Here is a 27,481-nt window from a genome sequence, read left to right on the forward strand (position 1 = left end):
GAGAGAGAGAGAGAGAGAGAGAGAGAGAGAGAGAGAGAGAGAGAGAGCAGAGGGTTGGTTTGAGAACAGAATACAAGACTATGTGCTTTAGTATTCACACAGGGTAAAGAAATTAGTCGGATAAACACCTCAAGTGGAGAACACTTTGTTGGGATCCGGCAGGAGCGTGTTTGGTTATTAACAAGTATGAACACTAAATCATTGATATCAACAAAACTACTAATATCAATAGTATAATTAACATATTAACAATAATGGGGCACCACCCTGGGATCAGGGACTAATAACCAAACTGTAGATAGTCTCAAAATTGGTGTTCACTCAAAAATGACAATAGTCAAAGTTCTATTCCACATTCAGAGTGAACAGTGAAGGTTTGTTTGAAGTCGAGCACAGGCTATTGCATTCAGCTATTATCACAGAAACTACTCCTTAAAATACAACTGTTTATTTACTTAACATTACTGATTAAAACCAATAATATAAATCAACAAACATCGATTATACAACTACAAGCATACTACCCTGAAAGCAACAAACAATCACGTGGTGAGGAGTGTGTGTGTATGTGAGAAAAAGGGGAGGGAGACAAAGGAGAGAGAGAGGGAGAAAGATGGGTGCGCAAAACTCGATTACTTCACGTGAGACTTAACAATGGAGGAGGAGAGAGGGGAAAAAAGGGGGGAAGCAGGAAGGCGGACGTATTCAGATAATTAATTATAGATTATCAAACGGGGAATAAGACACGTGTGTATGAAGTAAGCGTAACAGCGTATATTTGTGTGTGAGTGTACGTGTGTGGGTTAGTTTGGAAAGAAAGAGAAGAAGAAAAAGGAGTAGGAGGCATTCAATACAAGGCAAACCCTCACTGCAGCAGTAAAGTAACTGTAACTCTACAGCGAGTTACGCCGCAAACAAATCCTCCGTACGACAGCAGGGATCTGCTCATCGGAAGTTAAGGGAATTTCTCCCTTCTACAACCGGCAAATGTCGACTTGAATATAAGAGAGCGGGGGCCTAGAAGTTATCCTTCTCTTCCTCTGAAAAATACGGGGATTACGTAAATCTTTCTTCTGCAGGTTAAAGTGGCGGATCACGGGGAAAGTTATCAGTTTTCTCCTTCGCGATCAACAAAAAAAGAAGTCTATTGTTCGTCCAGGGAAGTTAAGACTACCACCTAGGTTTTTTTTAAAGCATCAACGTTGGTATAGCTCCTTTCAACAACCTCAGTCACATGGACGGCACAGAGTCAAGGTGAGCAGTGATTTATATAGCCTTAGTGATGTCATGGCCGTGTCACGGGGACTTCCTGTGGCCTCATCCAATGAGGTACCAGTGCTTGGTTTGACCCAAATCTCACACATAGGTGAGCTTTTGACGCCTGATGGGGGTGGGTGCGGTTAAACCCACTTTAAGCTTTTGAAAGGCCAGGTAGGCCTTTGTTTCAGCCACATGGTGAAGTCCCAACAGCATAAAACTTCAAAGGCATAGTGTGTCTGCTCAACACTTCCACACTGTTACTAACACACCACATGGTACACCTGTTCAAGACAGAGTGGGACTAATTTCAAACACGATGAGATTATAAAAGATGAAAAACAAAATCACCCTACAAAAAGACATGCTATTCATTCTTACATAAAATAAAATAAAGAAAATAAAATGGAGCTCTTAGGGTATTGAATAACAAACAACCTGACGAGCAGTCACTGTGCTTGCTGAGCAGATGGTACCGTAGGCTCTATTATCTCCATATGAAAACAATGGCTAAGATGGCACACATCATTGTTACCACTCACCATGTGTTGTCACAAGCTTTTATTATTTGGTTGCAGTTAGGTATTGTGGAATGGTGGTGATCCAACTAGGGAGTGAACCAAATTGAATGAAGGTGGCAGATGCTTCCTGTATATATACTTGAATGCTGTAAGCAAAAAGTTTGCTGGTGAGATAGCTGCAAGCTCGAGCAACCACGTTAAAAGAAACTGGATATATGAACACCAGCAAGAGCATGCATAAACACACAGGTGTATTTTGTTTTGCCGTTTAGTGGAATTGGTTATCAGAAGAACCATAGCGGATTCTGCCTTTTTATTGCATTATGATACGTTTATTGTGCATTTACACATATGTCCTATTTAAAGACAGAATAATTACAACTGGTTGGAAGTACATACATAAAAGGGTTAATGTCTTTTGGTGGGGTCTTTGTTGCAGCGCAGAAAACAGCAACCCTGGGTGGGCATTTTTGACACCATAATTGCAAGTTGATCGTTACTGACACACACAATTACTGTGCCTGTCCTTTCACTTCGGTGTACTTGACTTAATTATTGTTTCCAAAATACCGAATGGGCATTGGCAGAACAAAAATAAAAACTAAACGCTGTGTGGTTCTTATATATATACTACTTTATAGAAACAAAGCCTCCAAAATGTGTCGTGTGACATTATGAAAAATAGGTTCATAAAAAAGATTGCAAAATTTTTTGCCACACGCTCCTTTTGCTATAGTACCATGTCAAATATAATTGAGTATGAAAACCTTAATGTATGGATTGTTTTGAATTTGGTTCACCAACAAATTCAGTTGCCTGAACTCTAAGAAACAATTTGTTATCAGGAAGGGCACCACCTCCCACGAGGCTGTTGACAAAGACAAACAAGAGGAGAGAAGTAAACAGGTGATAGTATCATGGCTTATCCAATTTTTCAACTGGTGATTGAAATGACTACGAGGCCTGAGATAAACAAGCGAAGGAGCTTGAGGGAAGTGAAGAATGTTCCCTTGTCGTTAATGGCCTTGGGAGTTCACCACTAACTCTGGAGTAAATGTTCTTTGGGTTTAAATGCTATGTAAAATAAGTGAGTCTGTAATATCACACATGGTATGAGCCTTTCATTCATGGAGTGAGATGAGAGTAAATAGGAATAAAAGACAGAAATGATTCAAACATTTAGTTTACTTTTGAATGTTTCCTGCACCCCGGAATATTTACCAAAGAATATTTGCAAGCATTACGTTAGAGCACAACTTTAGTGTTAAATAAAATGAATAACGCACATTTGATCTTGCAGCAATGTTTCTTCTGGGTAATTCTGCCTCTGAGGACACAATGAGTTACATCTACTCTGGCCTTCATGTTTAAGAAAACCAGGAGCTGAGCCCTGACAAAAAAATAAAGGAAACCTTAATTTCTTGTGATGGCAATGTTGTCTTTTTGTTGTTTATAATGGCTATGAGAAATAATAAAAATACCTAAAATGTTCAAAGTAAGGTAAACAGTGGTTGTGTTGGTTTAGACCCTTCTCTATAAAGGGTCTTCACCCATTTAAGTGGGCGATGGCTCACAGAACCCAGTAGAGTCCATTCACTGTGCATAATCATGAGATACTGTATATTCAACCTATAGGCTGCGGCCTGTTGGAATAAAAATAAAGTATGCTCTACATTGCACGGACAAACTCATCATTCCTCTAACCTTCTGAGGACTCATTTCTCTCAGTCCTACCTTAACCATAAAACAAGTCCCAAAATAGCTCTGAGGTCCTTTGCAATGAGGATTTATTATATCCTCACTTTCCAAAAATGTCCTCATCCACTAAGTCCAGAGCTGATCTTTATCCTCACAAAGGCATGAGCACAAGAGTAATCACACCTACAAAGTCACTCTCCTTATCCATCTATCACTATTTATTGGAAGTCCAATCCCATAGGGCTGAATGCCATTTTGCCAAAACTCTTTTTTCTCTTCCCCGAAGACTAAAAGTCCTAGCTGTACAAAGTGGTGAATCACATTTTAAATCTCACCCACCACTGGCGAATAACACCTGAATCAGCTTAAGAATACGGTTTTACTTCAGATTCTTTGACTGAAGATAAATCAACAAACAGGGGGGCTCATCCTTTTGCTTTGGACTTCTTAGTAATTTTCATAATTGTACAAAAAGGACAGCTCTATTCATTCATTACTGAAACATCAGAAATAAAGAATAAGGCACGTGGTATTGTATAATTTTCTTGTCAACACATCGCATGACAAGATCACACACCAAACCACTAAAATGAGTCACAAATACAGTTTCACTTCTAACAAAGGACGAGTAGCTTTACTATAATTTATTTTAATATAATAATTTGAAATAGTATGTTATTTAATAACTTGTTTTCATATTGTTGATATTGTATTATTAGTTTCCAACTGGGACTAGTGTGTTGTGTGTAACACGTAGCTCATCAACACAAAGTAGCCCACGATTTTAATTTTTGATTCCAAAATCATTACAGGAATTACTTCCTGACATAATGGGAACAGAGGTTGTAACTTTGACTTTACTAATGAGACACTACTTAAATGATGGATGCTGACTGGCTTTATTTGAACTTACTATACAGATTTGCCATACCAATGCCAGCAGCTATGATTATTATCACCATTACTATTTTCATAACGCGGTGTCACCATATCTCCTCTCTCCTTCTTGCTGTCATATCACTCTTTTCTTCCCTGTCTTTTCTCTCTATTCATCCTGAGCTGGTGAAACAAACAGAGAGCAGGCTTTGATGTGGTTCCAGTTTCAACGCCCCGTGGTCTGTCTATGTGCGTTTGTGCGTTTCCAAGTTTACCCCTTCCAGGCTCTGTGGTGATAATGGCCGGGGGGGAAGCGTTGGGGGTGAAGAGTCGGGTCGTGCGATTGGCCTCATCCCATACACATCAAAGAGCTTGGAGCAAGACCGAAGACAGAACACAGACCACTAAACACCTAACAGCGAAGGAGCTTCCTTGTATAAACATACTGCAGGGGGGATTAGGGACATCCGAGCTCCCACTGAGACTGGCCTCAAAGGACTCTGTGGCTGCTTTTTGAGGGCATTTGTTTAATTAAAAAAATGCCCTTGCATCATTCAGAGCCTAATACACACACACACAAGCCTAACAGAAAAAAACTAAATGACGCACAAAGTTTCTCACAAATAATGCACATGTGATCCGATGACTGTGGTACTTTGATGGAAGCCGGCGTTATGACCTCGACATTCCGCTGTTGCAGTGGAGTCGATCAGTGTGATTACAGTGGGCGAGCTCCAAGGTCTGAACACATAACACACAATACCTATGAGAGATGGAATTAAACTAATAAATACATTCAATATGAATTCAAACCACTTTTAAGATGTGGTAAGATTATTCTTTATTCAAATTAGTACAAGGTGTCGAACCCTGTATTCCACACAAACATCAATGTAATGCAATTTAATGACTATGGCACCATTGCTATGCAATGCTAGCGGCTCTGTGGGGTCTTGAATGTGTGTATCACACAAAATCACACATGTCCACCTCATAGTGGTGCCAGATGAAAAGTTAAGGGATCACCAAGTCAGTAGGATTCACCCTCAGGAGACCATGAACGTTCATCCATACTGTTAGCATGGCTCAAAAGACACATTCAAGTGATTCCAACTATTTCAGCGTCTTACTGCTCCTGGAAAGTTGTCTCAGAATTGTAATCTGATTGTAAAACTTCATCCAAGACTTCAGGCTGCATGTTTGCTAACTTGTTCGATCCTTGTCTCATATATCTCTTGTAATTCATTCGTCTTTGAGGATTTCCCTGAAGAAGGATATTGCACAGTCTTGCCTTTGGCACCAGCACATACCAGAGCTACCAGTGGTCCGACACTCTGGTGGAGTGTAACAACTCTATTGCTCTCTGAAAAAATGTAATCAGTTATAGCTGGAAGAAACAGACAGTTGGTGATTCATCATTTATATGTTAAATGTAATCAATCAGTATACCTATATAACCAATTTTTAATAAAGACAGAAGAGGTCAAAATATGTCACTGGCTTCATTTGACATACCTTTTGACTGTGTGATAGATTGCTTTCGGGGATACGGTTTTGATCATGAATGACTTCTGCTTTTGTGGTATTCTACTATGTTACGATACAATATCATAGTTATATGTCTGAATTGTATTTGATTGTAAAGCACTTTGTGACATTTGCTCAAGAAAGGTGTTCTTATGAATCTAATTTTCGTTTACTTACTTTACTTTCAACACAGGAGAGAGCACAGTAGATTGTACTTCATACGTAGAGGTAAAAGAGGTTGAGATATTGATCACACTTTAGGTAACGCAACGTGTCATCCAACCATGTCTAAAGGATAGCCGTAATGGGGCGGTTCAGACACCGTTAGACAATGTGACAAGCACTTCACTTGAAGCATACTGTCGCCTTAAGCCCCAGAGCAAAGCTTACCTCAATTCACACCATTAGTCTTAAACTTTGGTTCGTGGCAAATAATGAGATCATGGATCTTGTGGACAAGGGGTCAAATTACATTTCTTTGCTGAGTGACTGGTTTTACTCTATGTGACAGGTTGAAGTGCACAAAGGACATATACCGTAAGTCAACGACTGGCTTTCTTTAGTTAAGTCCTGTGCATGACCTGTTATGAGGAGGCAGAACCAGGCCACTCTTGAGGGACTAAATCTTCTAAAATGCCAGGGAGTACCTGGACCTTCAGTTGGAGGAACTAAAGGAAGGTTCTTGACGAAATAAAAACAAAGCAGATAGAAAATCATCTTATTTTTGAAACCAAGCATAACTGGATGATGATAAATTGTCATCTGTGTGTGTGTTTTTTTTGAGTCTTTGTAACTGACGTAAGAAGAAAGCGTCTTTAAGGTTACTCACCATCAGACCACCTCATGACGTCATCTAGTTGTGGCGGCAGCCCCTTCCAGAGCGTGCTGTCTTTAGGGTAGCCCTGGTCCATACGTCTCAGGTGGTCGTCGTAGCGCCAGTAATGGTTGTCCTTGAAGAAGTAGGTTTTCTCGTTGTGTAACCAAACAAAGGCTGCATCCACTGCTTCCAAGGGCAGGCCGAAGTCACTGATTGGACGAGGGTAACCCTCCTCCACGTTATTGTCTTTAAATACCCAGTACTTTAGACCTGAAAGGGGGGGCAGAAAATCAACCTAACAATCTATAGTTTAATACATCACACACAGCAGACAGTGAATGCACTTGAGATGATACATTTGAAAGGATGAGACCCAAAAGATCACTGACACTATTGACCTACAGAACTTTTAGTACATTTGAAGACTCATTCCAAGATCTGATCTTGTTTTTGGTACTGTACCTTTGAAGAAGACTATTTTGTGGTCCCCAGGCCTCTCATATACAGCATCCACACTGTCCAGATTGGTTGGGAGGCCCCTCCAGAATCGGTGGATCTGAGCGGGACGCAGAGACACCAGGTGCTTCTCTCTTGTCAGTCGCCAGAAGTACTTTCCTACGAGGAACAAAACAGTTTAGGACGCTGACAAATAATAATGGCTGTGGTGGCCCTTATTATTTGTCTGAAGAAATGAGTTCATTTATCATCAATATTAATCAATATGCATTAGTCGTTTCCTTTCCTCTGCAGTTTACCCATGTGTTGACAATTCAGAAGAGCTCCAAGGCAAACTGAAAAAGAGGGAACTCTTCTTTCAAAAAACATAATACTGCGCTTCAGACAATAACCAAAATATAACAGGCAGAATTTGCAGAACTGCAAATAAAATCTATACCGTGATCAATTCAGACGTCTGAAAAAATAACATTTAAAAAGGCAAAATGATTGTAATGATGAATCAACAAACTTTTAATGTCATCTCATGAAAAAACAAATGAAAAAGTAAAAAAAAAAGGTCAATAACTGTCAGTTAAAGTTCTGCACACTGGTGCTGAAGGCGTGCGAGTGTGTTTCTTGTTTCTGTTGTCAGTGGGAGGCTTGGGGTCATTCCTCCAGAGGGCAAGCATGAAAGACTGATGTAATCTTTGGACTGCAGTCTCTCGGCAGGGCTCAACTGGCTCAGTTGGCCGTCTGCATCTACCACACTCTCTCGTCCTCTCTCCTTTTCGCTCCTTTTTTAGTTTCTTCTATTTCAGCTCATTTAGCTAATTTTTATTTTTCCCAAGCAGCTCTGTGTCTTTCTCCCTTTGTAACTCGGTACCTTTGAAAAAGAAGGCCTCCCCTCGTATCTGGGCCACTGCATCAAAGTGACTGGTGCATCTGTCTGGGGCATCTCGAGCCAGCCTGAGAGAGATGTGAAGAAAGCAGGAATGAAGAATGCGAAAAGAGGGGGGAAAAAAGAACCACTTTTGTAAAGCTGGACACATTAAATCTTTGAGCACCACAGTCAATAATGTTTATGTGCTCTGATGAATGTGTATATATTTTTAAAGATCTTTTTATGCATCTAAATTGTGCCTACCCATCAACCAGTGAAACCAGGCTAAACGATACGGCTGACACGTTGAGATCCCTCAAGGTTTTTAAGTGATTTAAAGCACTGACGTGGCTGGCCTTCCAATGATGAAGCCATTAGCACCACAGGGCTGGGAGTGGGAGCCCGCCAGGCCTTATATTGCCAACAAAGGTCTCTATTCAAAGCTCTATTAACACGACACCACTGCCTAGTGGTCAGCATTGGAGCCCTTGTCAGGCCTAATCCAGCTTTTTCACGTCTCATGACCTGATGGAGTCAGTGAAAAATGATTAATCAAGGACTAGGCAGGGAGAAAAAGATTAAGGTTAAATATTGCACCACTGCCTTTTTAGCTTATCCCTTCTTCTTAGTGCTGCCTTGCCATTTACTGTAGTGTGTGTATGCATGCACATGTTCTTTGAAAATAATTTGAATTGCACCAACCTTGCGAATGCAGACATTTTTGTGTTTTGTCTTTCGTTGAACCTCTCAGGGGCTACTTGAAGGGTTAGTGCTTGGTGGTTTGGGGGGTGTGAGTGAGTGTATGTACACTCAAAATACATAAATGGACATAATTAAGCCAAATTATCCTTGCTAATCGGAAAAACTACAGGCTGATAGCGCCCAACTTGCTTTAGGGAATTACTTAATTAGACGGGCAGGCTCCCAAACTCACTCTTGGCCTCTTTGCTAATTTTCTTTGTTGGCACCTCATGACTTCCTATAAAGCACCAACAACCTCTATTTTACAATAAACGTTGAGTATTCCTGCATGGATTCATTACAATATTTCTCAGTGGAAGTGAAGAAAAAATTAGAAAATTAGAAAACGATCACATTATAATTACGCTGATGTACAGGGAACCGTGACAAAAATTGAAATCTCTCTATAATGAGATCCAATACAGTTACACTGCAATAAATACCACCTGTGTGAGGCCTATTAGGAGTATAATGTTCATATGGAAGTAGCCAAACCTCTATTATTGCCCTAACTTTAATAGAGACACTTTTTATGGCTGTGTAAACATGCCTAGTTAAGGAATCTATATCAAATTAAAACAGGAAAACAAAACAACAGTTATATGAAGAGGTTTGTGAGCATTTCCAACTTTGCCAACTGAAGCCATAATATATATCAACCAGCAGCACTTCTAGTTCTAATCAGATGTGTCCGGAGTTGACTGTGCCATCTCGTTTTCTATCCTCTCTGCTGCACTCATCTGGCCACTGCAGCACAGGCCGTGGCATGTTGAATCGGATCAACAGAATGAGTGAAGGCTGGAAAGCTTTTCATAAAACAACACCGCGACTATTGTGACGCAAGATCACTGCATTCGGTCTAGACACAACAGTAAGATCCTATGAGACACAGTAGATGCTGACGAATTATTGAAGAGGCCCGAGTGGATCTTTTAATCCAGTATCGCACTAGAACACTAGATTGTGTTGCATGTGGAAGATTCCAAGTAACTTTATATCTTCTACTTACAGGAAGGTGGATCTGTTCTCAGGAAGGTCCAGCAGGACGGGAGGTTCAGCCGTCTGGGAGGGGTTGGCTGGTCGGTTTGTGTGGGACACCGAGTCTCTGACACCTAGGAAGGTGCCAAATGTCAACTCAAATGGATATAAAGCAACATTCTTGTGATTCTTGGTTATTTGCTCTACTCCTGTTCTTTTGCAATGCTACTATTTTCCTATGTTGTACCATATTATAACGTTGCGCCCAATGTGTGTAATTCTCCCCTCTTTTTTTGTTTGCTTTATTTATTTGTTCGCTGTTCAACATTCTCTTTCCTCACACGGCCGTTTCCTCTCTATCCTAGAGTGAATGGTGTGATAAGGTCTCATGCCATAACGAGGTACAATTACACCCTCCGTGCTTTTATTAAATCAATAACCTTCCTCTCCAGAACTCATCAATTGCTGCTTCCTGCAAGAGAATGCCTCTGTATCTTCAGTCTGCTGAGCTGTCACCAGCAAACGGCTGTTTGCAGCACTACTCCGGGAAACATACATAATTACAGCAGAGGCCCTTGAGATATGGTCAGTGAAGAAGAGGAAGATTCTGTGAAAACAATGGTGTATGTCTTCCACAATGTTCTTGTTTCACACACTCTGAGACTTCACAGCACTGGTGAGAAATCTAGAAGAGGCAGAAACATCTTTCAAGACTCAAATGAACAGCTCATTTAGGCCAGTATGTGGTGTAGCATAGATATCCCGTTCATAATGACAGAATTATGTAAACAAAGATTGAAAAAGTTTTTCAGCTAAATTTAGAATTGGCAATAGAAATGCAACAAATTTAATATCACCCGTTTTATCTCTTTCACACACAACACACATATTCTGAGGTGAACACATGTTCCCTCGTACCGTAGAGCTGCCAGACGCGGACCTTGTCTTCGTAGGGTAGGTCGTATTTCAGCGGGTCGCCTACAGGACCCTGGTAGTACGGCCTCATGATGGACTCTATGGCTGAGGTGTGGACCAGGCCGATGGCGTGACCAAACTCGTGGACCGCAACCGCAAACAGATCCATCCCATGAGAGTCTGAAAGGAGACGGAGAGAGAGGGATCATTAAATAAAAAATAAGACATCACAGTAAAGCTGACCTTTCTTTTAAAATACTTACTCACTGGGTCAAAATGGGTGGTAAATGCTCAATCTGACTTCCTAACAATTCTCCACTGAACAGTATAGATTATATACAGGCTTATCAATCTATACCATGCACTGGGTAAGGGGGTGAACAGAAAGTACTATTGTAACTAGTTGGTTCCAGTTGGGTTACTCCAGAGTAACAACTGTGGGCTTACCAATAATTTAGACACATAAGATGGTAACTTGTAAAGCTTTTTCGTAACGTGATAACCATCAGAATCTTATGGCTTACAGCTATGTGTACATAGCTAGTTCACACACACGACTGTGAAACGGCGTTTTACCCGTGACCAATATGAATGTTCAAATGGTCAAACATGTTGAATATACTTTGAGATTGATGTTTGAACAGGGCATGAAAGATTTTTAGTACATGGCATTGGAAAGACCCAGTGGCGACACTCACCAATGTGACCAACTTACTCTGTGTCCTAAATTGACCCAGTCAAAGCCCTGTTCAGGTATTTCATACTTTTTTCAGCTCAGCTGCTTATGGTGCAAATTAAGAGGCATGACAGACAGCTCAGGAGGCTTTGAGTGCTGTTAGGCATGTGGTGTAGTGAGATAACTATGGTAAAACTGCCCGAGTCCCTCGGCTGGCAATCAAAAAACCTGAGTGTGGAGAGACACCTGAAGAGGCCGCGGGCTATTAAAGCATCCTTCCCTCTATGTTCAGCAAGAAAAAGATGAGAAAGAGCCTCCCAAACTCTTTGTCTGACTTTGCCAAGCAGGACAAAACCTGGGCTTGGAGATTTAGATTTGCAAAAATATGGAGAGCTAACGTGTCAAGCCAAGCTAGCTTAGAGTTCCTTGGTGGCTAAGCTGAAGTCTGCATTCAGTTAACCTAAGGTTGGCCTCGGCTTGGGACGTGCACTCATGCTTACAGTACCCAGCTGGGGTATTCAGGAGGCAAATGCCAACTATAATCTACAGGAACACATGGTGCAGAGAGGAAAGGTGGACAAAAGAAATGTGTGAAAGAGAACAGGGCCTCAGAACAGAGTATGTACCATGTCATCATATTCACGGTCCATGGAAGGCTGACACAATGACCGTAATGCCTGTGGACAAAGTAGGAGCAGAGAGAATTGGATGGATGAACCAGATTCATTTAGGAAGGCAGAGAGAGATAGACAGAGAGGACTTTTGTGCAACTCTACAGACTATTTCATTCTTTTATATTTAGGGGTTCAATGGATTGACCAGTGAGCCATTAAGCAGGTTTTTATCAACCCAAGTGCTCTCATTGCATGATGCTGATGATAATGGGAATTAATTTACTAGACCTCTAAACTCTTCCTATCTTCCAATCCTACAGTCCTCAAAAACAGGATACAGCGGCTTTGATCCTAGGAGGGTCTTAAAGACAGCTATCTCAAAAAACATCACACACCCTTCAGTGGATGCCCTGACATTTGCCTACAGGGCCAGCATGTTTGTGGAAGACTGGCTCAGTCAACTTGACTCTGGAGTAACTTATCATGTTTGAAGACCTAACATCTTCATTTCAGACCCCGCTGTCTCTAGGATTGCTCCAGCTATTTGCAAAATCCAATTCAATTCTTAGTAACTAAGCTAGTTTCAAACATTCAAACGTTGCAAATTCTATCACGTTGCACAATTACAACTTTAGAAATGTCTTAAGTAGTTAGGATTTTAGTAATATATAAATCATCTCGGAAAACACCTAATAGCACCGTCCAATCAAAAGCACTCATCCCTGTAAACAGGAAGTCATTGTAGCAACACAAGCTGTGGGATAACTTAAATAAATTACAGTTTTGGTGCGCAAACAACATATTAAACTTAAGTGTAAAAATGTAATTATTACTTAGCTTTATTTATGTATTAATACATGGAAAAATATATGTTGTACATTAGTAATCGTTAAGTTTTAGATCGAGTGAGAAATATTCAATTACACTAACCTGTCTGGGTCATATATTAGCAAGCTAATGTTAGCTTTGCCAGTTGGTTCGGTTACACCTAGCATTTATAAGGCGTTCATATATAGTAACAACTAATCTCTGCTTGAGAACTACATTGTGTGGGGGAACAAATTTCATTTTAGTGACGTGTAAATTTAACAACTCTGAGACAAGATATAATCTAAAGTTCCTAGAAAGTACAATATTTCTTTAGGACTACTACTTAATCACCAAGAAGGCTCATCATATGGGTTGATGATTCATGCAACAGTTGAGGACATACAGCTGGCTAATGATAGTGGTGTGGCCCACAGCCAACATCCAGTCCTCCATTACGGAAAACATTTCTCTCACTGGATGAGATCAGATCACACAAATAATTGAGTAACCAGAGATCATTGCCAACAACGTCCTCATTCTCCAAAATATCTGCCACTGCAGGCCCAAGAAGTTTGCATTCAACATCATTACCAACTTCTTCCACGCACAGTGTCCAATCTCTCCCTTCCAGGAAGCAACTCGGGGTAATTGGAGCCAAAACAGCTTCTTCCCCTGAGCAGTGCTCCTCATCAATACATCTGATATCCCCCAAAATGGTAAACAGGACTACAATCAATGAGTTTGAAAATACTAAATTGCATTTCACTCTCAAGTTATACGCTACCTTTTTGACTTGATTTGTGCAAGAGATCTTTCATTTATTTTGATAAATATAGTTTTATATCAAGTCAAGTTGTTTTGTGAGTTTTCCTCACAAACAATGGAAGGCTAGAGTTGGTGGTTCTGCGTTTTACCGTATCTGCATAACACATATACAGTAGATTATAGTATTTTATGTTGTTGCTTTTTGTAGCCCCTTTCACTCTTTTTTTGTGCAATGACATTTCTTCTAACTGCATTGCAATGTATTTATAACTATGTATAGAGCAGTATTCTTTAACGTTGTATTTCTGTTTATTGTTATAACTATGCATTGGACTATAGGTATTGAAACTAGTCAAGGCTTTCAGTGGCAAAATCAGCTGTGGTAAATACATTTTGCCACTCAGTCCTCTGTCCAATACCCTATTAAGATGACAAAGACAATGTTTATTAGTCAGTATGCAAGACAGTTGATGATAAATTGGCAATATGCAAACTAAATAATAGGCCTGCAGCAACCTTGTGTAACATAATTAATCAGTTTATGTTGCGGTTGCCTCGTTCTTCTTCATCTCTTTCAAAATTGAGTTGACGATGATATACTGAGCTACATTTCAACATGTATGGGGATCATTTCCCTCTGTGTTACTAGCTTCAAAGTCTTCTTTCCAGGTTCTCAAACATTTATGGTACATTTATGTTGTCGATATCTCACAGCTCTATACTGCTACATGTATTGTGTCAGATCTAAAACAGTACGATGGTTTAAACAGACCCTCTGGGGCTCCAGTCCAAGTGAGGATCATTTGTTGTGCAATGAATACAGTGCAGTCAAGTGCTCCATTTATTGTGATGTGGTATGATGTAAATAGTCTCTGGCCTCCACTTTGCTAAAACATTAACAAGGACAAGAACCATCAAGCTCAAAGGTTGGCCTTTACATTGGATGGGAATCCTTGTAATGTGGTGGCTTATGATTACAGCATCTTTGCTGGTGTAAAAATGCATATTCGTTTTGCAATTGAGTGTCATTTGACATTATTATGTCTCAGTTTAAAAAAAAAGTGTTCTTTCAGTTTCATGAAAACTCAGAGAGACAATAGCTACAAATGATCTGTTACTTATCTGAACTAATAGTAATGGCATAAACAATTCAGTGTTTAATAAGCACACATTTTCACAGGCCACAAGAGTATGATCCCTTCATGATATCTCCTGCATGCTCAGTGAGCACTAACAGAGCTCTGTGTTTACATGTTTATCCACTGGAGGTACATGAACACAGCTCAGTCTTATATTGTGTAGACTCGCCGATACTGCAAGTCTGTCCACCGGCACAGTTCAAATTTAACAATGGTGACAACAAGCAACCTAATGGCTATATACTTCATTTTGGAGGAAAGGTAACTCAGAAATAAGTATGGTACTTTAAGGCTCCAGTACTGTTTAACTCTGCCCTGCTCTTGTACGTACCTGTTCTAACTGTGGTTTGTTTATGTTCTTTGAAATCTGATCCTATTGCTACTTGTTTCCTTCAGTTTTCTATTCTGTGTTATACTACAATACTTTGTTATCATCTGCTCTGTTTCAGCCAGCAGCAGTCTGGACATGTGGTGGTGTGAAACCCAGGCAAGGGCAATATGTAATATATTACAAAGGGTAGGTTTGAAGACAAAACTTTAAATTACACTTCCTGTAATGCTTTATACAAGTAACATGTAACAACATGATGTAGCCTAGAGAGTCTACATTCTTTACCACTCTCCCCATATCAGTGACTCTGCCTTAGTCCTTGTTCTTTAATGAGCTGTAGCTCCACTGTCCTAGACAACTTCCCCTATTCACCTCTACCACCAAACAAGAGAGAGTGACATTTTTTTTTCTTTTACCAACATGTCCATAGTCTATAACCTTCATTTTTCCTTGCAGAATTCACACAGATGCTTTTAAATATTTACACACCTAAAAAAAAAAACATATCCTGCACATTGTCGGTCACTTGCACTTTATTTTGTAACAAAGGCTTGATTGCTACACCTTTGCACATTTCCGTGTAGGACTAATAAAGGATTATCTTATTTTATCGTAATGATGTAAGATTTAAGATTCAAAGTGAACACAGTCTAATGCACACTTGGGGAAAAACGTGACTAGGGTTGCCCTATTATATTGATGTAGGTCATATTATCTGAAGAGAAGTTTAAATGAATGATAATATAGTAGCATTAAACTGTCAAATGACGCTGATTGGCTAAATTGTATGTCATACATTCATATCTTCAATCAGCAATTGGCTAAACTGCTTCACAGACCCGCCTCCTGTAGCACACAGAGAGGAAAAAAATAACGTCATGAAAAATTCACCTGCTTAATGACACTTTTGTTTTAGTCAGGGTAATCAGTTTGCAGAAGCAGATTGCTGGCAGACTGCTAATTAACAGAAGCAATCTGCTGCCTATCAAAGCAAAAAAAAAAAAACACTTTCAGACCTCCACTTATTTGTCTCACCGAGACTCCGCCCTCTCACGACTCCTAATGGGCGGCGGAGCCATCAATCACACAGCAGGGGTGAACTGGTCCGCTAAATGTGGTGCTTAATATTCCACTATTCAGCCTCATCATACACATTAGGAGATGGCCTTGGCAGACCTAGATTTAGGGTCCTGCAGAGAACAATGCACCGGTAGATGGGGAAAGGGAATTAGCAAAGGCAATTACTCAGCTACGGATTTGTCTGATAAGGTAAATTTTTCTAAAGACGATTACATAGCTCTGCAATCTGCTGCAGCACCCGACATTCACTTTTTACCCCCTGGGCTGACCTAACAAGTCTACATCTTCTCAAGGGATTAGCGTGCTTTTGAAAAAAGTTGCTAAGAACAACAATTTATGAATATGATAGCTTTGTGGGAGCAGAGCTGAGCCGGGTGGGACTAAACGTCTGTCGCCTTAAAGGCAGAACGACACGTAGAAGCAGTTATACTGACATCAGCTATGACTTAGAGACAAGTTGATGATGCTGGGGGAGGATGCTGTGAGATAGAAGCAAGGTGAGGCTGGCAGAGTGCGACTTGAAGAAATTAAGAGTTGTTTAATTAACTTTTTTTCCCCTACGCCTCAGTGCGCCAGTCTGGCACCCTCAGAGTGGGAGAGAAGGCAATCCCAACGGTTTAACAAAGCATCATAATCCAGAGGTGAGCTGACCAGGTATGACGATTCACAGAATTTCTCCCACATCGACGGCCACTTTATTCAACAAACACAATGGGTACCATTATCCTTCAGTCTCCCTGTATTATCCATGGCTGGCAAAATCAACATAATGTTAAAAATTAGCACTTGGAGTATTATTCATATATATACACTTATAATTAGAACCGTAAAATATTAAAGGCAATAACTTTGCTGTTAAACTGTTTTTATGTTAAGTTTTAGCAATTTGTCTGGATTGATCTGCAACTACAAATATCTTAAATACATATTTACTGTGTCGTAGTAGTTTTATAACCTGCGAATAATTGTCTTTTGGAAAGCACCACGATTGAGGCAGAGAAATAAATTAGGTCACACCTCTGACCGCTCCCTGGTTCACTGCCCTGCTCCCATTGACCAAACCTACATCTATGCAGCTGCTCCCACCCCCCCCAAACCACACACTCAGGCTGCACTACAGCATCCTCTGCTTGTCCTGCCACTGCTGCGGCCTGGTGGGAGGTCTAATTGGAGCAGATTGAGCTGCTGTCCTGTAACATATGGCTCACGGCCCTGACAGCGGAAAACAAAGGAGGGTCCTGGCCCCATCAAAGACTCACCAGATGGGATGGACATACACAAACAAAAGTACACACACACCCCCTCGAAGCTCCACCTTACGGTTGAGGTTGAATTTAAAACATGAGGTCAAAATGCACCATGGGGCTGTGGATCTTTCTACCGACCTTCCTTATGGACAATAACTAAACAGAATAAAAATATGTCAAATTGGAATTTGGTTAAAACATTAAAAAAATTGTTAAACCAATTTCAGATTCGACAAGATTTTAAATTCAAGCAATATTTGTTGTTGTGGCTACCTCATTGTTACTAATAAAGAAAACAAAGTCATTCCATGAACATCTAGCTTGTCTGATCCCAATTCCCCTTGTTAAATAGACAATTCATTTTGGCTCAGCTCTGTTAGAGTGAAGTGACTAAGTGAATAAGAAACCAGGCATTTCAACCCTTCAAATTCAGTTAGGAAAACCATGAAGCTATTTCAAATTCATCTTTCAGATCTGTGGTATTAGACAAGCGACTGAACCCTTTAGTTTCACACAATATCAGCTCATTTTTTGCGACAGAGTTGAACTTTTTCTCCTGCTCATTGTCCGTGACAAGCGAGTAACTGTCTGCACACTAATTGAGTAAGTGAAGTGGGGATCAGAGCAGAGGACAAAATGCAACAGAGCATCACAGCAGAACTGTGACAATCACATTAGAAACACACAATTTACAACTTGCTAATTAACAAATAATCTATAAAAATCCAAATACTGCAATTGCAAAACTGTTCCAATGGCCCACAGATGTCAACTTCTTCTACAATGCAGCAATATCAAAGAAAGTACTGGTGCATGAATTGTAACGGAGCGCCGTTTATCACAGTGTATTGCACAAGATAATGCACACATATCAATGAAAGTCATACAGTGAGTGTATAGGCCTACCGCCATTGCGCCTGCGTAGCAAAATCACTGATATCGCAAGTGCAGCTGCTTTAGAAGTTACTGTTTTCTTAAAGATTTGCCTCTGTTTTGCTTCCAGCTTCGGAAGAGGTATTAATGTCAGGTTTTCTCATGAATTCATCTTTCATCCAAAAATTACTCTCTTTGGGATGTCTGAGGGTGAGGTGAGAAAGAGGTGTATTTAGAAATAGGTATTAGCTGCAAAGTCGTGCAATTCTGCATCTACTGGAAGGATAAAAAGGACCCACTTGGAAACAGAGGAGGAATAATGGTGGTGGACGCAACACATCACAAACGTTTGGCACCCCTTCATTTCATGCCTGCAGGGACTTTTTAGCAGATGATGGTATATACAGCAAGGCAGTAACAATTACTCTTCCCCTGCTTAGGCACTATTTGCAATTTTATATAAACAATGGCAAAATACCACCATCAACTACATCAGATATAGGTACAACAATCTATGTAAATTTCTTTTTTTTTCCTGCCATTGAGTTGACATACTTCTTACATCACAAAAGAAACCACCTACGCCATAAAAGTCCAGGTTTCTTGTGGCTAAATTCCCTCTTACCAACCACGCAACCACAATGCATTTCAGCTAGACGATATGTCAAACCGAAACTGCACGTGGGTGTATCTCTTCTGCCTTACCACCTTTCAACAATACGTGCAACTTTCTGAAACAGACAATCCGATACACTTCACGCAACATTTGACCAGGTGTGCGCAGGTGAGATTCAAACTTCTTCACAGACAAATTTCTGCCACTTTGTGTGTATACAACTGCACCATCATACGTCTTTGAGGAAAGACTGTGCCTCATGTTCCCCATTACTCACTGAACCCCACGGTGTCGCCTCTTAACTGCACCTGGTCCCCTATAAGTGACAGGTGATAATAACATATTTTTGTGGGGCTTTACTGTAAGATAACCAATAACATAAAATTCGAACAACCCTCTGGCTTATTTGTTTAGCGTACCAGCCTATGCGTGTCGCTTTAAAATGACATAAACCGTATGCCAATATCCATTTCAGCTTGTTGCTAAATTAACTCACTCAGGATTGCGCCCTCAGGACACAATCCTTCGCTTTATCACCCATCCTATAACGTAGCCTGATGGAACTTTGCGCCACAATGCTGCACGTTATTTCTTTCTTTGTATCCTTATATTGATGGACCAACTTATAGTGCCGAGGCTTCTGCTCACAGCCCAATCCCTTTTTGATATACCACGAACAAAACGTGTTGGCATGTGTTCACACACTTATGTTTTGAACTTAACGTAATCTATAATCTTCTTGAGAGTGTCACAACATAATTTTGAAGCCTTTGTAATTGAATAACAATTTAATGGTCAAAAAGGTTTAGATTTTTTAGTTAGTAAAGTATTAGAGCATCATCCAACGACATCTTCACCGGCAAGTGGACCTTGAGTTGGATTGTTGTGTCATACTCGTACAAACCTTCAGTCTTGGACATTTTTCCAAATATTTTCTCACATAATTTCTACCTCTCTTCCTGTCATGTTTCTCTCTCTCTCTCTCTCTCCTCTGCTGTCCATCCATATGTCAGAAAGAAGGGATGAATGGAGGTACTGAGCAGAGGAGAGAGGAAGGACATTTTAAATGCAGTCATGCAGATGAAAGGAAGACTAAAGAAAGCAAGTCAGAGAAAAGGAGAGTTAATGATTCATGTTGTCATTCGTGTGACCGCACTGAGACAGCCTCTGCCTGACGATGCATTCACTAGATCACTCCATCCGCTCATTTCATCCGGATGAGTGAACTTATACTGCTCCCCTGCCCTTTCCTGCTTTCCAACTCCCTCCCTCCTTTAAAAAAAAAGAAAAAAAAAGCAAAGGACAGTGGGGAGAAATGAGGAAGATGCTGAGTGACAAGACCGCCAAGGTTTAGAGAATATGATGATTAGGTCACATTCTGGAAAAATGCTCCTGCTGTGCCACCAATAATTTCATTTGCACCAGTGCGCGCGCGCGCGCACACACACACACACACACACACACACACACACACACACACACACACACACACACACACACACACACACACCTCCACCCCCCTACCCCACACACACACAAACAGAGCAATGAGTCTAGAATTCACAATTATTCATCAAATAACAAGGACACAGACATTTCTGCAGAGGTGCAAAGAGGACACGAGTGAATGATGACTGCAGAAAAGACAGATCTGGTACAGTGAGTGAGTGAATGTATGAACGAGTGAATGTGCGGAGGTAACTTTCTAAAGCCAAAACACCAAAGCACTGTGTTGTCTTTTCCAGAGCCGCCAAGGAATAATGGATATTTCCAATATAAGCTGGTCTATTTTTGATTGGCAGAGCTGATTGAATTCCATTTAGAGCCGCTGTCATTCTGTCCTCATTTCAAACTGGCAGATCTCCCTCAGCGGGTAATCACGCTCTTTCAAAACTGTTTGATGAAAGTAATTTGGCCAGATCATTCAGGATAACGTCTCATAAAGCAATCTATTAGCCCACACAGCTCAAAGCACAAACACTGCATAAATATGTTTCACTGGAATCGGCTAAAGACAGACTGTGTGTCGATGAGTAAAAACACTGGCTTAATAACACAATACAACAGATAATAATTATCCTGGCTCTGGTTAATAAGCTTTAGAAATTTTGCAATAACCAGCAAGTGGCCAATGAACCTGTCAATTGTAACACACAACACGTGTTCAATTGTGAATGAAAAGTAGTTTGGAAGGCGAGCAAATGAGTTGAAATTGAGCTAAAAGTAATGGATAAATGTTTGAAGCATTGAGCTTAAAGGTTGTCAATATGAAATTCAGTGCAGTGATCAGTGGTAACCGTTATGAGCGCAGTGCAGAGCACCAGCGATTAGCTAGCTAGTGGGACAATAAATAAAGATTTACTTGAACTAACATGTACACAGGTATCTATGTAAACAAAGCACAGAGAAGCTCTGATTACACACAAAACACTACACTAGCCTATATCTTTAGATACAAGTTGTTTGCTGCTGTATTAATGATCTGAATATCATATTGAGAAGCTTCGAAATAATGGAGAAATTGTTCAAATATCTATAATGGATAAACAGTTGAAAAAGTTAGATAAAAGTAAAAAAACGACAACGTTGAAATAGTCCCAGTCCCTTAAACTCATATGAGTCCAATTAATTCTGTGCTGCTGGCATCAAATGGATATTACACATTTGCACAAACATATAGACACTGGTTTAATATAGCAGATTGCAACCTTCATCACCTGGAGATCTGAAGGTCCAGGCCTCGTCGTCATCGAAGTGTGTATCCCCAGCTGTGAACCTCTCTCCGGGGAAAAATGCATGCGCCACCGTGCCCCCTGGCCCGTCAAAGGGATATCCATCGTCGTGGTCGGCCTTAGTGAAGTCGATCTGAATGTCTGCATCGCTGCCGGCCACTTCATGGAAGTTGAGCGGTGCGATGTCACTCCAGACCTTCAGGGCGTAGTACATCAGGGCCCGGACAGTGTCCCTGCCCAGTACGGCCGAATCCTTAGGGAAGGTCCTCACTCTGAGAGAAAAAAGGGGGAGGAGACAGATATGTTACATAAGGGAAGAAGAGACAAGATGGGGTGAGGAAGAGGACAGGAAGGACACGGGGGAGTTGAGATGACAAGAAAGGAGAGGAGATGGTGGCTGATGAAGGAAGAGGATGGGTGACTTGACAAAAGAACAAAGTAAAAGTGGAGACAAGAGGAGAGAGCTGGGCAAAGTGAGAGGATAAAAGGTGATGATGGACAAGAAACAAGAGGGGAAGAAAAAGAAACGTTAAGGAGGAAAGGGTAAGGGAGTCAAAATCCATGGCAGGAGACAGGAGAATAAGATGTCAAGTGTAAGGGTGACACATCAGAGATGAACATAAAGTTGGGGAAGGGACACAAAAGGAAAATGTGTAAGAAAGAGGGAGCTGAGCACAGGAGAAAGAAAGAAGTGGAAAAATTAAGCAGGTTGCAGCAGTAGACACTGGCAGGGGAAGAACAGGATGGAGAGATAGTTCTGAATTGTAGAAAAAGGTCAACTAGGCAATGTTTGCCACTGGGACAGAACTGCACAGAAACAAAAGAATGATGTTTGCATGAAGTGATTCCGTTGTTTTTTGTATTTCATGGTTAGGTGCTCCCGCTGCTCACAGATACTGATAATAAATAGGGAATACAATGTGCATTGAAATAGATTCTAGCTAGATTTCCCTTTTCCTTCCTCTTATCCCACTAAGCATCTCTCACGCTATTCTGTCGTGTCAGTGACAATAGAAACAGGACAAGAATAAACAGAAAATCATCCACACGTTTGTTTACCCTTTCTCCCTCTAAATCTCCTCCACTCCATCGTTCCCCGTCTTCGCTCTCCTCCAGTCTCAGCCTCTCCCTACTCCCCTGCCCTCAACGTTTTATTCTCCCCACAAAAGCCCTCTGTGTAAATACAAGAAGCGATTTGGCCACTGCAGGCTGCTCTAGGACATTCAATCAAGGCTCTTGGCATTGAGAGAGTGCCGCCTCATCTTGCCACTATCTGAGAAATTGCAAAGTTTTGTATTGATGGAGCATCATCTTTAATTCAAAAATCAAATCAATAGAGTCACAACATTGAAACATTTGCATCACCGATTGCTGCGATTCATCAAAAAACAAAAAACACTGATGGTAATTTATCGTACAGAAAACGTGTTTAACATTTCGCAGGTGTTCAAGGTTATTCTGGGAGCACGTCATGCTCGGGTGCACTTTTGGACAGCTTGATTTTATCAACAATCTTGACCTTTTTTTTCAAGTGTCGTGTCGTGTCTTGCATCAAATGAGGCAAAACTGTCCTTCAATGGAAAAAAAAAAGCAGAAAAAAAGAGCAGAAACATGAATATTGATTCACATATTGATTGTAATAGACAGACCTGAGAAATAGTTTAATACTACAAGGTAAGATGTCTCACACATATCGACTGAATTCCACAAGCATAAACAGAAGATATTCGTCTCTGAAAGTGTGAAATGAAAACATACTGCCAATCGTTTCCTGCATGTAGCTGCATCAAAACACAAACCAAACCACCCGCATATCTCATATATGCTGCAATTTGCATGGAAGAGGTCAGAAAATGGTAAATGTAGGTGAAATGGTGAATACAGGTACTGTATGTGCAGTTAGCAACAAGGACTGTAAACTCTGCAGGTGAGTGCACTTTCCAGTATCTGTAAATAAACCGGCTTATACATTCATTGTCTGAAGGGATACACAGATTTGGATTGTGGATTTTTTCAAGTATATATATTTTTGGCGCTTTGAGCACAATAAGCCGAGTGTCGAATAATCCCATTATATTCAAGAGAAAGCGGACATCTCTACGACCAATACCTCTAAAACTAGGCAACTCACGCCAAAACAACATAGAATGGTAAATGGCACTACAGGTAAGAGGAATAATATGTATTTTTGATTTTGGGGTAAACTGTCCCTTTTAACACACATTACATTGATGCTGCACACCTCAGAATGGTATCCAACACCTCTGTTTTCAGGAAATGGGCCCTGCTGTTGTGTGGGAAATTACTCGCACTGTGCAGAACGACATCAGATCAGTGGTTGCATATGTGGCATAATGGAAAAAGGCTAATTATTGACTGGCATCTTAATTAGAACAATGTGAGTTTGTTTGGCTGGATGTTAAACGGATACACTGCTTGCTCTTCTGCTGTATTTCTGACAAAGTATAGCTGCTTAAGGAATGCTTACTAGGCATATATCTTCATGATTTTAACCTTCAACTCAAAATCACGGTGTAATCGTTGTAATGTCTGCGCACCTCTCCCCTTTACGGAGAATATCCAAATTCCACTCAACGACATTAATACCACATAACAAAAAAATCAAGCTGCGCCCGCTATGGAACTTGTCATACTCAAGACTGTGCCAATCTAAATATGTGGGTCACAAATAGGTGACGGCAGTTCTGTCACTACAGACAATCTTGTTTCATAAAAAGCCCTCTGTCATCCCCATTCCTTCTTTTATTGAAGCTGGCAACTTGAAAGCTGAGTTCCTGTCAAACAAATCATTTGTTTGACACTTGTTTCAATTCATGCACACATCCTTCATGATTAAGGACTTTTTTTTCTGGAGGACTTGGCGAATCATTCCTCTGACTGAAGCTTCTCTCCCACAGTTTTCTTTTGCTCATTTACCAGCCTAGGATCTCTGGTCATGGTGTAGGTACAGCAGCGGTTCATAATGATACTTTCAATGGCTCATTTATCCTTTTTGGATTCTTTATCTTAACCGATTAAAACTCTTTGTTCTGGCATTCTCAAAAAAACATTAAACACATATGTATTCAATACATTAGATTAAAAAAAACCCACTAATGTCTACTCGCCATTTCAAGCATTTCCCAGTTTGTGATTCAGGCTCATTGAATCTGTTAATGACTATGTTTGAAAACCAAAGAGTCTGAAGTGCTCTTAGCTTGGTGAAATATAAGGACAGACAGACTGTTTGTCCAGTACTCCGATCACTGGGACTAGCTCTACATACTTGTCCTCACCTTGACAGCTCATCACAGGGGTTTGAAAGGAGACGCTTACACTCCAAAGACAACCCACTTACGTATAAGCAGTAGTTCAAGTTGAGGCTGAATGGCTGAGTGTACGACAATGTGTGTCAGACAGAAACAGAGTGCAATGCTGCTGCAAGTTTGTGAGTGCTTCTAAATGTACGTGTGCATGAGAGACTCAACATAGGTGAGCAAGAAACAATTTTAAGATTGTGGCGTTAGTCTTCTTTTCATTCATTTCACTTGGTGACACTATTATATGTCAGGCGAACACACTGTACATGTCCAATTTTGCAGAGAAACAGAAGGAGAGAATAAACTGGATGATGCAGGTAAGACGAAGACAATGAGGAAGAAAAGGGAAAGATATGAGGGAGAGTGAGCAAAAGAGGGACGAAAGAGCAGACACACAGAGACTCTCCTTCAGCAGGAATATTTCTGACATCTCCCCATGGCTTTATCTTCCACAGTTCTAACTTTAGTCAGAATCAGAGTTTGTTCTCCACGAGAATGACGAGTTCCTTAAGTTTCAGCATTTCTCCAGGCTACTACACTCGGAGGGATCAGTGATCACACAGACACATTTCCATCTCTGACAGAGTATGTGATGTCTCCTTTTCCTTACCCGCAAAAAAAATGTACCTCATTACAAAAGCTCTTTACAAGTGTTCCAGATGTGTACGGCAGTACAGGAGTGTGCGCATGAGAGAGAGGGAGAGAAACAGAGAGAGAGATGGCGGTTATAAATGGGTGTAAGTGGGGGAGGGCATATAAATCTGTGGTTTAAAAGAATGAAACTTTATGCAAGCTCTTTCCTCCATAGGCAGTTATATCAAATTACAGTAGCGAATTACACATTATCATAAATAGATCATCATGCCTTCCATGATAAATGGTATTTGTAAAACAGGAATGAGAAATACCCTGTTCATTTCTGCAATATAAATGGCTTCATCCCACCAACTATTACATTCACAATCACTGGTAGAGAACCTGCCAATGAAAAATAATGCATTCTCATTGTTAAACAAATATCTTGTCTTGTATCTAAACCAATGTCCTTTTATTGAGGTCCAATTTTTGTGTCTTTTGTTATCAGGGTTTTATAATACACATTGTCAACGGTAAATCAAAACATGAATTAATTTTTAGCGACAACATTGTAGAGAAGGACATGGGCCTGTATGTAGCCTGAGAGGTGAATCCCAGGGCAGGAAACAGTCCGAAAGCACTTGCTGCTGCTGCTGCTGCTGCTGCTTCATGCTAGTTTGTTGTTGAGAGTACTTCTTTCAAATGGATACTAGTGGCTGGGCAGTGAGAGGACACCGTTCAGAACTATTCTAGTGAGTCATTGAAAGTATAACAGGGGTGCCACGGGTCACCATTGAAAACTTTACCCTGTGGGCACACAAGAACATCAATAATGGATGATTCTGCAAAACCAACAACACTGTTTTAAAAATACTTACTTTCGGAAATATCTGTGATTGGCTGCTATGGTTAAGGTCAGAGAAAGTTTGTGGTTGTGGAAAAGTAAACTGTGGTTGAGGTAAGGGTAGGGTTTGGCAACTAAAAAACTTTGGCAAAGGTTAGGGGAAGATCTCGGTTACGGTTATGAAAAAAGCAAACTATAATTGCATATGTGCCCATCCACCATCCCAAACCTGCAATTTGATGGGATACTGGGCTAGGAAATTACAACCTTGCATTAATATGTCTATGAAAGAACCCTGCACAATTGCCACGGCTGGAGGCGCTTTTCCATACTCTACAATTGAGAGATGATGATCAGCATGTTTTGTATTTACCATGAACTCAGCAGTACACTTTGCTGACTGACGTGCTTTCCAAGTTTTCCCCCCCCCCCCCGATTACAAACAACCTTCCACACACACACAATCAGCAAAAATGACTGTGGTTAAAACATTATTTCAGGTAACACAAACGGCGAGAAAAGTTCCAGATTTGTGCTCTAAATTTCACTCATAGTCATGATGTTTCAGGTTACTATTCCACTAAAATGCCAAGACAAGAGGATGGGTTGTGGGGAACGTGCGAGAAACAGGTCTGCAACCCATCTTGCTTCCACCGCCACAGATTAGGAAAAAGTAATTTAACAGTCTTTGAAATTAGTTGGACGGGCAGAAAGCTGATTAAGGCGGACTTCACTTTCTCGACCTATTGAATTCCATGGCACAATTTCCACCATCATTTCACAAATGAGAAGGCTTACGTGTCGGGGAAATGTGTGTGTGCATGCTGTATGAGCTTAAGCCGATATGATAAGACACAAACGTTTCAGGCACACAAGCCCGCACACACAATCTTCTATATTTCACCTGTTTGACTTTTAATTTCCACAAACTTTTTACAGGCCTTTTTCGCACGCAGAGTGATGATTCAGATTAAGAGAGGCGGAGTGGAAAGAAGAGAGGGATGGATGGAGGGAGAGAACCAGATGAGGGAAACTCTAAGACTCTTTTGCTGTCCCCCGCCTTCAGCCTCTCTGCAGGCTCTTACCTCCTGTGGCTCTGCTGCTCCCGGGAGACATGAGCTGACATCAAAAGTGATGCTAAAATGTACCGCCAGTCGTGCGTGCACACACACACACACACACACACACACACACACACACACACACACAC

The 27,481-nt window shown here is 40.7% G+C and overlaps 1 protein-coding gene across 4 annotated transcripts in view; it reads right to left on the reverse strand.

The window, feature by feature from the left end:
* Positions 1–27,481, reverse strand: part of LOC116387994 (matrix metalloproteinase-17-like) — a 57,578-nt gene that overhangs the window by 1,805 nt on the left and 28,292 nt on the right. For 3 of the 4 annotated variants that reach the window (XM_031855527.1, XM_031855531.1, XM_031855530.1), the window contains exons 4-9: positions 21,508–21,803; positions 10,652–10,828; positions 9,765–9,867; positions 8,018–8,100; positions 7,159–7,311; positions 6,709–6,966 (exon numbers count right to left, since the gene is read on the reverse strand). In XM_031855527.1, the coding sequence (XP_031711387.1) occupies positions 6,709–6,966; positions 7,159–7,311; positions 8,018–8,100; positions 9,765–9,867; positions 10,652–10,828; positions 21,508–21,803 (1,070 nt within the window). The remainder of the gene's footprint in view (positions 1–6,708; positions 6,967–7,158; positions 7,312–8,017; positions 8,101–9,764; positions 9,868–10,651; positions 10,829–21,507; positions 21,804–27,481) is intronic. The other variant, XM_031855528.1, reaches the window with a different exon arrangement.

This window comes from Anarrhichthys ocellatus, unplaced genomic scaffold (genome assembly GCF_004355925.1).
Source record: "Anarrhichthys ocellatus isolate YVR2014 unplaced genomic scaffold, GSC_Weel_1.0 scaffold16, whole genome shotgun sequence".
Taxonomy (NCBI): Eukaryota; Metazoa; Chordata; class Actinopteri; order Perciformes; family Anarhichadidae; genus Anarrhichthys; species Anarrhichthys ocellatus.